The sequence below is a fragment of the Psammomys obesus genome, unplaced genomic scaffold (assembly GCF_907164565.1).
Source record: "Psammomys obesus unplaced genomic scaffold, mPsaObe1.curated_primary_1811, whole genome shotgun sequence".
Lineage (NCBI taxonomy): Eukaryota > Metazoa > Chordata > Mammalia > Rodentia > Muridae > Psammomys > Psammomys obesus.
Genome location: NW_026590809.1, coordinates 9,010,105 through 9,022,571, shown reverse-complemented (window position 1 = coordinate 9,022,571; position 12,467 = coordinate 9,010,105). Strand labels below are relative to the sequence as shown.

Here is a 12,467-nt window from a genome sequence, read left to right as displayed (position 1 = left end):
ACACACACACACACACACACACACACACACACACACACACACACACATCCTGTAATTTGAACGGCCAGGCCACTCAATGGTATCCTGGCCAGCTGCCCTGTATAGTTTACCCTGGATGGCAGCCGGGTCCCTCCCCTTGCCCCACCTCTTCCCCAATTGGTTGGATAAATTGCCTCCCTTTGCCCCTTCCCGTGAAGTCTGCCTGCAGCACTAGCACGTCTCTGCTGAGCCTCTGCCCATTTCTGGAAAAATCCTGCAGGACCAGAGTGTCAGCTAGCAGCATGGGTAAGGAAAGGGGTCCCAGAACCATGAATAGACCACCCCTAGTTTGGAGGGTCCTCCTCCCTCCAGGAAATGACTCAACACAGTGGGGAGGGCAGTGGAGAGAGAGCTGGACTTTTGTCCGGACCGACCGATGCAGGCATGAGCAGCTCAAGTGAAGGCTTCCTGCAAAATATTTCTCAGCCTAGCTTAAGTACTAAGGAACAGAAAGGGACTGTCAGAAATGGTGGTCTGCGCATCCCACCCGGCCTCAGCAGGGGCAGGGTGTCAATCTAGTAAATAGATGAGTCTGGTTTTAGCACTGGGAAATTTATTGCTTGCATGGGGGTTACAAAAGAACAGCTCTCACAGACTGGATCTCTCAAGCTGCTTCATGTCCACAGTCAGCTGGGAAAGTCAAGCCTCTAGCCTACTGAGGCTGAGAGTTTGGGAAGGAATGTTGGGGTCCTGCTTCCCTTGGAGCTGGTTCTTCCCTGGACTAGTAGAAAGACCAGTGACCAGCCTGGCACAGGAAACCTACTTGAACTTTGCCTGGGTTCCTCAAACTGGAGAAGTCACAGACTTTATTTAAGATGCTTAAAACTGCAGGGTGCTCCACAAAGATGCTGCTCCAGGCAACCCAGTGGCCTGGACGACGCCCTGGGATACTGAGGCAAAACTCCTCCACCCTTTTCCTCTTTTAAAAGATGCTTTTGTTTTATGAATGTTTGCCTGTATGTATAAATGTGTAGCACATTTGTGTCTAGTGTTCATGTAGGCCAGAAGAAGGTGAGTTCCATGAGTGCTGAGAACTGAACCGATCCTCTGCAAGAACAGGAAGTGCTCTTAACCCCTGAGCCATCTCTTCAGCCCCAGAACAGCCTTTCTGCTGCTGTTTGTTTTTTGAGACAGGTTCTCACTATGTAGCCCTGGCTGCTCTGGAACTCATTATGTATATCAGGCTGATCTTGAACTCGCAGAGATCCTCTTGCCTCTGCCTCATGAGTGCTGGGCTGCAAACATACTTTTGTTGATGCTCTTCACCCCCTTACATCGGTGTGTGGTGGCTCATGCCTGTATCCTAGAGCTAAGGAGTCTGAGGCAGAAGGATCTTGGTGAGTTAGAGGCCAACCTAAGCTAGGTGGTGATTTGCAGGTGAAGCCAGGTTTCTGGACTCCACGCTACTGCTGCCGCCCCACTTCCGACACCTTCTGGATGTGTGTCTCCCAGGCAACAGACAAGGCTTTGCTCTGGACTTTACTCCTTTATTATTTTCTTAAATCTTTATTTGGTCAGTCTAGGTGTTTTGCTTGCACTTATGTTCACTACGTGTGCGCCCTATGTCTAAGGAGGTTACAAGAGGGTGTCAGATTCCCTGGAACTCCATTTATATGCAGTTCTTAGCCACCATGTGGGCACTGGGAATCCAATCTGGTTTCACTGTAAGAGCAGCCCTAAGCTATCTCTCTAAGCCCTCTCCTGCCTGCTTGTGGCCCTGGGTCAGGGCAGGAGGCAGAGCCTAGTCCTGTGAAATCCACCCCAGGATTTCTTTCAACCTGCACCAACCACCTTCCCTGTTCAACTTCTCCACTATCTGGAATCCTGGTGGCTGTTTTGTCAGACTGTAGCCTCTGCCTACAGCTGTGGTGGGTAAGAAAGTAGAAAGTGGCCTAAGGACACACAGCTGGTATCAGTCTTGAGCAAACAACCCGCCTCCCACCCCAATCTGGATTGGTTGTATAACCCTGGATTCGGCCAGCAGCCTGGCTCAGGCCCTGCCTGGGAGAAGTCCCCAGGCCCTGCCCTGGATGGATTTGGTGGAAGATGCAGCCTGCCTGATTTCCTCAGAGCTGCTGATCCACACAGATATCAGAAGACTGCTCACCTAGCTTAGGACTCACAAAGGCCCCTCAGCTTCTGTTTTTGATTTGTCATGTTGAGGATTGAACCCAGGGTCTTTCAATGCTAGGCAAGTACTCTACCACTGAGCTGCCTTCCTCCACTGTTTTTAAGATTTATGGTAGGTTTTTTTTTTTAAGTTTTTTTTTTTTTTTTTAAGATTTATTTATTTTATGTATATGAGTGTTCTATCTGCATTTACACCTGCCAGAAGAGGGACTCAGTTCCCATTATAGATGGTTGTGAGCTACCATGTGGTCGCCAGGAATTGAACTCATGACCTTTGGAAGAGCAGACAGTGCTCTTAACTGCTGAGCCATCTCTCCAGCCTGATTTATTGTAGTTTTAATTATTGTGTATGTGTGTCTGTATCCACAGAGGTCAGAGGCATCTTATCTCACCTAGAACTGAACTTTCAGGTAGTTGTGAGAGGCCTGATATCGATGCTAGAAACTGAACTGCTGAGTCATCTCTCCAGCCTCCCTAGCTTAGTTTAATTTTGTTTTGTTTTTAGACAAGGACATTTTTGGGTTTTGTTTGTTTTTATTAAACAACTAATTTATTTATCTATTTATTCATCCTTTTATTTATATATTTATTATACAATTTATTTATTTCTTCTGCCTGTGCATTGGAAGAGGGAGGGCACCAGATCTCACTATCGATGGTTATTAGCTACCATGTGGTTGCTGGGAATTGAACTCAGGACCTTTGGAAGAACAGCCAGTGTTCTTAACCTCTTAGCCATCTCTCTTTTTTTTGTTTGTTTGTTTGTTTTGTTTTGTTTGTTTGTTTGTTTTGTTTTCGAGACAGGGTTTCTCTGCGTAGCCTTGGCTATCCTGGAACTCACTCTGTAGAGCAGGCTGACCTTGAACTCAGAGATCCACTTGTCTCTGCCTCCCAAATGCTGGATTAAAAGGTGTGGGCCACCACTACTGGGCAAGACAGGGTCTTTCTATGTAACCTTGGCTGTCCCAAAACTATGTAGACCGGGTTGGCCTTGAACTTGTAAAGATCTACCTGCTGAGTTCTGGGATTAAAAGCATTAAAGGATGCCCCCAACTCAATATGTAGTAAGGCTAATCTTGAACTCATGCCCTTCCTGCTCCTGCCTCCCTATGGCCACAGTGCCCAGCCCGCTGTGGTACTATTATCTCCTTTTCACAGATGAACTGGACACTGAGTTAGATCATTTGCCCAAATTACTATGACCACTCAGGTAGGCTGAGGCTTAAATAGAAGTCAATGTCATGACTACTGAGCACAAAGCCTCTGCCCCACTTCCTCCAAGACCAAGAGAGTCCACTTCTGGCTCATGTGGCTCTGCTTTCCCACCATACTCTCCCCATCATCAGAGCTGGGGGACAGGAGTTGGGAGGGGGGAAGGATAGAACAAAGTTATGGGCTGAAATAGGGACCTGGGGCAGCAGCGAGTCTGCCCTTGGCTGCCAGGTGTGTGTTACAGGCTGTAGAGAGGGAGATTTCGCCTCCAAAGCAGGCCCCAGTCAACGTGTTCCCATTGTTGCTGCAGCTACAAAATGTGGACAGTGTGGCCCTGGTTACCCAACCCCTCTGGAGGCCATGAAAGGTAAGTGTGCATCTAAGAGCGAGCATTCCTGGGCAAAACCCCTAGTTGGTTGAGGGGACTACAGACCTGGCCTTAGCCCTCTGCTTCAGCCCAGCCCATTACCACAACCTGCTTTCTTCCCAGGCCCCCGAGAGAAGATTGTCTACCTGCCCTGCATTTACAGGAACACAGGCACCGAGGCCCCAGATTATCTGGCTACTGTGGATGTTGACCCCAATTCTCCCCAGTATAGCCAGGTGAGGTGAGGCATGGTCACTGGTACCCCTGAGGCTCCCACACAGCCCTAAATTCACCCTTTGTTTTCCTCCTTGGTATGGCAACAGAAGCTATTCATTGCACAGGGGACTAAATTGAAACCCTGCCTGTCCTTGGATGCCAAGCCAAAAATGAGTCTATAGAGGCACAGCCTGGGCAAGCAGCACTTCCTGCTCCTCTTCATCCTAGGTCATCCACAGGCTACCCATGCCCTACCTGAAGGACGAGCTGCACCACTCTGGATGGAACACTTGCAGCAGCTGCTTTGGGGACAGCACAAAGTCACGCAACAAGCTGATGCTGCCCAGTCTTATCTCCTCCCGGATCTATGTGGTGGATGTGGGCACTGAGCCTCGTGCCCCAAAGCTGCATAAGGCATGTCCTCTGTCCTTGGGGCCGGAGACCCTACTGCTGGCCCAACAGCCCCTAGAACAGCTGCCTCCAGCTCTTACACAGGGTCTGACTCAGCAGCAGAGAGGGAGGGTAGACTTTAGAATTACCTAGGCAGGCTGACATGGCACCATTAGGCAGCATGGGTTGGGATGGCAGAAGAGGAGGCTTCTTCTTTGAGCAGAGAAGAGAGCCCTTTTTCTCCATCCAGCTAGGAGCTCAGGGCTTCCCTCAGGCAGGAGCTCCAGGCCTTCCTCTCAGCACTCCATTGGACACCATCCCTCTGTATCAGATGCACACAGCTGGCTGCTGAGGGTACAGAGATGACATTGGCATAGGAGGGGCCCCAGGAGATGGGTGTGCCTTCAAGAGACTTGGGGAAGTTTGATGCTCTTTGGCTGCTTCTCTGCCTCTCTCTTGCTGTTCTCTGAGTTACCAGACTGAATCTGTGCTGTCTTCCCTCAGGGAGAGGAAGAGAAGACAGGGTCCACAGATAAAACAGGGAGAATGGGAGCAGGAAGTTGATTCTCCTGGCTCTGTAAAGCCCTGACCCCATTCCTCACTTTCTCCAGGTCATTGAAGCCAGTGAAATTCATGCCAAGTGCAACCTGGGCAATATGCACACCAGCCACTGCCTGGCCAGTGGGGAGGTGATGATCAGCTCCTTGGGGGATCCCCAGGGTAATGCCAAAGGTATCTGCTGGCACTGTGGCCTCACAAAACTTCAGCAGCTAAGAAGTGTGGGAGGCATCCAAAGCCTGGGGAGCAATGGAGTAAGGAACCAGGGAAAACTGGCTGTCTGAGTACTAGCCAGCATCTGAAATGTCAGCAAGTGATGTCAGTTGTTTCCATTATTCCTACAGTGACGAGGCTCAGCTGGGCCTGGTGGTAAAAGATATAATTCCAGCTATTCTCCAGGCCAAGGCAGAAAGATCACAAATTCAAGGCCTGCCTGGAAAACTTAGCAAGACTTTGTCTCAAAATACAGACAAGGACTGGAGAGATGGCTTGGTGATTAAGAGCATGGCTGCTCTTCCAGAGGACCTAGGTTCAATTTCCAGCAACTACCTGGCAGCTTATAGCTGTCTGTTCCAAGGGATCAAACATCCTCACATAGACATACATGCAGTCAAAAACCAATGTACATAAAATAAAAATAAATTTAAAAAATACAAACCAAAGGCTAGAGAAACACCCCGGTGATAGACCACTTGCCTACCATTAGTGAAGTCCCAGTTTCAACCCCCAATACAATAACACACACATACAACATACACGATGAGCTGTGACTGCTGAGTTTGCTGTGGTTAGTAGTCTGCCATTAGGATGTGAACATACACATGAATCTAGGACATACATACTATAATACCAGCCTTTGTGGATTCATGAGCAAACTTCATGGCCCTGGCTTGGCTTGTTTTGTTTTTTTAGTTGGGAGGAACTCTTGTGAGTTTGAGGCCAGGTTGATCTACATAGTGAGTTCTAGGATACCTACATGGAGGGACTATGTCTCAAGAAAAAGAAAGATGGAGGGAGGGAGGGAGGGAGGGAGAAAGAGAGGAAGGGAGGCTTCTTGGGATGACCTGCCCAAGCTGAGACTCTGGGAAGAAACCACTATGGTTGTAGGTTGGCAAGTGATCTTTATGGGGCTGAATCCCAGAACTCTCCATTCAAGGGGAGAACATTGTCCCCAGAGCTCCAGGAAAGGATGATGTTGAGAAGTTGCTATGAGGGGGAGCACAGAGTAAAGGCTCTGCCTCTCACCTCTCTCTGAAATGGATGTTTGGGCGCCTGACCTTAAGGATCTGGTCAGCCTGCTGGGAAAGAACAATGGTTCACCACCTCTACCTAAGCCCCTTTCTTCCCTGCTCAGGGGGGTTTGTACTGCTGGATGGGGAGACTTTCGAGGTGAAAGGGACATGGGAGAAGCCTGGGGGTGCCGCTCCAATGGGCTATGACTTCTGGTACCAGCCTCGACACAATGTCATGGTCAGCACGGAATGGGCAGCTCCCAATGTCTTCAAAGATGGTTTCAACCCCAGTCATGTGGAGGCTGGTAAGAATCACCCTGAGGACAGGCAGAAGCCTTGGTCCACATCCCCTGCTTTCAGCCCTCTACCCTACACCAGAGACCCCACTCTGGGTAACAGGCTAAGACATGCCTGGTCCTCAGACCTGCTCAGAAGTCCCCTGTGCCCAGTTCCAGCTCTCTGTCCTAGCCAGCGCCCTGCCTCTGACCAGCTCTCCCATCCTGCCCTGAGCTCAGCCTCTGGAACCTATTCCCTCCCCCATCAGGGCTGTATGGGAGCCACATACATGTGTGGGACTGGCAGCGTCATGAGATTATCCAGACCCTGAAAATGAAGGACGGGCTCATCCCCCTGGAGGTCCGCTTCCTGCATGACCCAGCTGCCACCCAGGGCTTTGTAGGCTGCGCCCTCAGCTCCAACATCCAGCGGTTCTACAAGAATGAGGTATCTTTGACACCACATGCACGTATCAGGATCTCCTCTAGGCTTCAGTGTCCACACTTCTTGGTCCCACCAGCCTCAGGCTTCTCCAGGAAGGAACACTGCTTGCTACATGGCTAGGCTAATTTTCACCTTGCCTAAGTCTGTTTTCTGTTGCTATAACTGAGCATCTGAGCATCACAAGCAGGATCATTATAAGGAAGAGAGGTTTATTTAGCTCACAGGTCTGAGGTTAAGCCATCCAAGGTCAAGGAATGGCATCTGGTGAAGGCTTTCTTGGGGTTGGGAACACCTGCCTCCAGGGACATCACAGAGTAAGGCAGCACATGCAAGGGACAAACTGGCTTTATTAGCAGACTCATTTTAAAATACCCACAAACACTCTCACGGGTGAATCCATCCTCCATGAGCTCTGACTGAATTATTTAAAGGTCCCACTTAGTCTCCACGTGATGGTGCACACCTTTAATCCCAGCACTGAGGAGGTGGAGGCAGGTGAATCTTTGTGAAGTGAAAGCCATCCTTAAGAGTTCCATAAAAAGTTCCAGACCAGCAAAGGCCACATAGTGAAATTCTGTCTCGAGCAGCCAACAGGGGCTGGAGAGATGGCTCCGCAGTTAAGAGCACTGGCCATTCTTCCAGAGGACCTTCAATTCCTGTATCCACATAGTGGCTCTCAAGTGCTGTAACTCCAGTTCCAGGGGATCTGAGTTCTCTGGCTGCTGAGGGAACCAGGAACACATGTGGTGCACAGGACATACATGAATGCAAAACACTCATGCATACGAAACAAAATAGAAGTCGATTAAGTTAAAAACAAACAATAAACTAAACAACAAGGTCTCACCTAGCCAGTTAGAATAGCTCACACCTGTAACCTCAGCACTTGGGAGGTGGAGGCAGGAGGATTGCAAGTTCAAGGCCAGCCTCTTCTATAGCGTAAGCCCTCTATCTCACAAAAACAATTAAGACCCCACCTCTTAATTCCTCACAAAGGCAATTAAATTTCAGCATGGCTTTTGGTAGGGACACTTGAAACCTAATTGGCTATATTGGTAAATTTATTCAAAATCTAAGGCTAAGGTGGTATATACCTGTGATTCTAGCACTTGGAAAGTGAAGGCCAGAGGAACTGCAGTTCAAGGACAGCTTCAGCTACAGTTTGAGGCCAACTTGGGAAACATGAGACTATCTCAAAAAGCAAAGCAAAACAAAACAAAAATCTACTTAGTGAGTGAAAGGAAGGATTGACTCAGAACACACCAAGACCAAGTTCTCAGCACAAAAGAGATTTCTTTTCCCCAGACGAACAAAGGGCAGGAAATATGACAAGAAGACAAGAGGAGAGAGAGAGGACAAGGGGGAAGGAATGACAAAGGAAAGGGATATTTGCTCCAGAGGGCTGGCTTGGAATAGAGAGAATGACAGTTTATAAAGAGAAAAGGGGAACCCCTGTGTTAAGATGAATTGGTTAATTTTAATTGGGCATGTTAATTAGGTTAGCTAAAGGGGAATTTTGATTGCTGGACCTCAATCCTTTTTTTTTTTTTTTTTTTTTGGTTTTCAAGACAGGGTTTCTCTGTATCGCCCTGGCTGTCCTGAAACTAGGTCTGTAGACCAGGCTGGCCTTGAACTAACAGAGTTCTGAGATTAAAGGCGTGCAGCACCACCACCCAGCTTGGACTTCAATATTTTTTGATAGCTGGACATTGGAGATCAGCCTCAGGAGGACAAAGTGGCCAAATTAGGAAATGGACCTTGGTGGCTAGCTTTAGGAATGTAATCTAATAGTTTTCAGCAAGGGGGAGAAGGTAAAAGACAAAACCTGCCTGAGTTTTGGCATGCTCTGGCCTGCTAGAGCCCTTCAGCAAACATCTATGTCAGCTGCTCTGACAAGTAGTGGCAATGCCATGGCGAAGCAGTCACGGTCCCTGCTTTAGGAGCTTGCAGGGAAGGAGACCCTACCCAGGAGGCCCCGTATCTGTTCCCTTCCTGTTCCCAGTTCTGATAAGTACACTTTGCCTCCCCCCCCCCCCCCCCCCCCCCCCCGAAACCCCCCTCCCCCCCCGCCCCCCCCCCCCCCCGTGTAGGGAGGCACCTGGTCAGTGGAGAAGGTGATCCAGGTGCCCTCCAAGAAAGTGAATGGCTGGGTGCTTCCTGAAATGCCAGGTGAGTGTCAGCAGAGGGCGGGGGTCAGCAAGTTGATCCTGGCCTGGGAAAAAGAAGACAGACTCCTTAAAGCCCATCAACCCATTCCTTAGGCTTGATCACCGACATCCTGCTCTCCCTGGATGACCGCTTCCTCTACTTCAGCAACTGGCTGCATGGAGACATTCGGCAGTATGACATCTCTTGCCCACAGAAGCCCCGCCTCACTGGACAGGTAGAGGCATTAGTGAAGGAGTCTGAGCATAGCATAGAGGCTGGGAAGCTGCTGAGGGATGATAAGGGAGGAGCATGAAGAACAAAAATGTGGGCAAAGGTACAGGCTTAGAACTGGAGAGCCAAGGCTGAACACAAGGAAAAGAAAGGGATGCTCGCAGAGTATAGGGGAGCACACTTTCAAGGCCAGTGCTACAGAAACATAGGCAAGTGGTTCCCTGTTGATTTGAGCCCAGCCTGGTCTACATAGTGAGTTTCAGGCCAGCCAGAGTTACATGGTGAGATGCTATCTTAAACAACACACACATAAGGGCAGGAAATCACTTCTTCTGTAGTGTCCACACTACATCTTTTTGCAGTGATAAAATGCCTGACAAATACAGAGGAAGGAAAGGTTTATTGTATCATGGCTTGAGAAGGGGTAGAGGCCATCATAGACAGGTGTGGTGATACAAGCATAAGGCAGCTGGTCATGTTCTGTGTGCAGTCACAGGAGGCAGAGTTGAATGCTGGGACTCAGCTCCTCTTTTTATTCATTCTGGAGCCTCAGCCCATGGGATGGCACTCATGTTCAGGGTGGATCTTCCCTCCTAATCAAATCTCTCCGGAATGCCCCACAAACACTCAGGGATGGGGGGTGTCCTCACTGATTCTAAAACCTAGTGAGGTCGATGATTATTAACCATCACCGTATCTCTTACTGTTGGTCCCCTTGTCCTCTGCATGCCTTCACCCAGATCTTCCTTGGTGGCAGCATTGTTAAAGGAGGGCCTGTGCAAGTGCTGGAGGATCAAGAGTTGAACTGTCAGCCAGAGCCCCTAGTGGTCAAGGTGAGAACTTCTCTCTGGTCTCACTGGCCCCTCAGATGCACCCTCAAGGAGAATTGGGTGGGATACAGTTGGTGTGCAAATTGGGCACCAGTTGCTTAGGCAGTCTGAGTGTTACTTAGAGTCTGACCTCTTGTTTCCCCCAAGGGAAAACGAGTTCCTGGAGGTCCTCAGATGATCCAGCTCAGCTTAGATGGGAAGCGTCTTTACGTCAGCACGTCACTGTACAGTGCCTGGGACAAGCAGTTCTACCCTGATCTCATCAGGTGAGAAGCAGTGTGGGGACTCACCTCTCCAACTGTCCTCTCCTAGAAGCATCATTTGGTCTTTTGAAGGTGCCTCAGGAACTTGGCCTGTACCCCACCATACAGATGGCCCATTTAGACCTTGTGCCATCCTCAGGAACCCATTTATCTCACAAAATCTTGGGGTGGGGGTTGGCCACATACAACCTCTCACTTACTCTCTTTTTCTCTTCCAGGGAAGGCTCCGTTATGCTGCAAATTGATGTAGACACAGTCAATGGAGGGCTGAAGCTGAACCCCAACTTTCTGGTGGACTTTGGGAAGGAGCCCCTTGGGCCAGCACTGGCTCATGAGATTCGATACCCAGGGGGTGACTGCAGTTCTGACATCTGGATTTGAAGACTAGCCCTAAAGCCCATCCTCCACATTCTGAGCCCTCACTCTAAGGAGCCTGGCTCCACTCTGTTCTTTCAGCCCCACCTCTCCATGGACATGCTGAGATGACTGAGATCTGTTGAGTATCATCTTACTACTGTTGCTTATTGTTCACTGTGCTATTCTTAAATGAGCTTTTGGAAGCACCAACAAATAAAATGCTGACCCTATCCTCAGATCACCTTGTCATGGAGGGGAGGGGGTTGAGTCCTTTGCCACTGCCACTTTCGTGCATAGAGAAGACCTGAAGAGGACTCCAGAAGGTTGTGGTGACTAGTCTGTGTCAGTGATTCCAGCATGATGCCAATGATGTCAAACATCTCCCTTTTATCATCATACAGAACCAAAAGATTTAGGGGGATGATTGCCACAGGAACCTGAGGTGTGAGCATGTCAATCAATGTTTTAGGCTTTGTGTGTGGGGATCGTGCCCCAGGTTGATACTGGGTTTCTTCCTTGATCTCTCTCCACCTTAGATATGGCGACAAGCTCTCTTTTGAGACCTAGAGCTTGCTATTGCAGCTGGGATGGCTTACTCCAGGGATCCATCTCAGTTTTCCATGTGTTGGGATTACAGGCCAGCCACCGTGCCCATGCAATGTTCACAGTGGCTCTGGAGATCAGAGGACTGGACCTCACACATATCAAGCTCTTTGTCTTTCAACCATCTCCCCAGTCGTGTTGTTTTGTATTTTTCCTAAGTCTGTTTTCTGTTGCTATAACTGAGAAGCTGAGCATCACAAGCAGGATAATTATAAGGAAGAGAGGTTTACTGAGCTCACAGGTCTGAGACTAGGTCATCCAAGGTTGAGGAATGGGCCATCTGTGAAGGCTTTATTGGGGTTGGAAATTCTGCCTCTAGGGATAGCACAGGGTGAGAGAACCATGTGCAAGAAAGAGATAAACATGGAACCAAAATCTCACACATCATGCTTTTGTTCTCTTTAAAGTCTAAACATTTTCTTTGAACAATCCATCCCAGGTAGAACTGATTCTCTCCCTTTGCCTCTTCTACCTACCACATCCTCCTCCAGCGAGAGACTCTTCATATCCATAAGCTGCCTGAACTCAAGCTCACGATGAACATGCCATTGTGCCTTTGTTTTGTTTGAACAGCGCAAACAGATTACAGAAAAGAGAGAAAGAACTTCTGAGGGTAGGAGGGGTCCTAAGGGAGGAATACCTACATGTGAATTGAAAAACCTTAATTCCCAGCACATGGTTGAATATCAGCATAAAGTATGCTTTAATAAACAATAGAGTGTTTGCTATGAACAAATTATCTTAATTATTATTCTATCACTGTCAAGAGACACCATGACCAAGGCACTCCTGTGCCATGTTTTCCTACCATAATAATGGTAGACACTTCTCCCTGTGGAATCGTAAGTCCCAAACAAATTCTTCCTTTCTTAAGATGCCTTGGTCATGTTTTTTTTTTTATTTTTTTTATTACAGCAATAGAAAAGTAACTAATCCACACTGTCAAGTTCACTGAGAATCTGGTCCTAAGGGGTCACCTGGGCTTGAGAAGAACTTCCGCTCCTCTACTCTGCCTTTTACCAGTTTTTTCATGTGCATGAGAAGTCCAAGGCCTGGCCAACTGTGGCTTCACCTGGAAACACTGAGGAAAGTTTCTCTCTGTGCTGGCCCTCCTCTCTATAGATTCAACAGTTACAGTGCACTGGGTGAGGTCTCCATGGCCTCCCTGAAC

The 12,467-nt window shown here is 48.7% G+C and overlaps 1 protein-coding gene across 1 annotated transcript; it reads left to right on the top strand.

Moving 5' to 3' along the window:
- Positions 1-177: 177 nt before the first annotated feature.
- Selenbp1 (selenium binding protein 1) lies at positions 178-10,923 on the top strand. The gene is made up of 12 exons (XM_055609087.1): positions 178-285; positions 3,692-3,748; positions 3,872-3,984; positions 4,193-4,378; positions 4,966-5,086; positions 6,267-6,449; positions 6,689-6,867; positions 8,955-9,033; positions 9,126-9,247; positions 9,984-10,076; positions 10,221-10,339; positions 10,555-10,923. Exons 1-12 carry the CDS (start codon positions 282-284, stop codon positions 10,715-10,717), a joined length of 1,419 nt encoding a protein of 472 aa, XP_055465062.1. The 5' UTR covers positions 178-281; the 3' UTR covers positions 10,718-10,923.
- Positions 10,924-12,467: the final 1,544 nt, after the last annotated feature.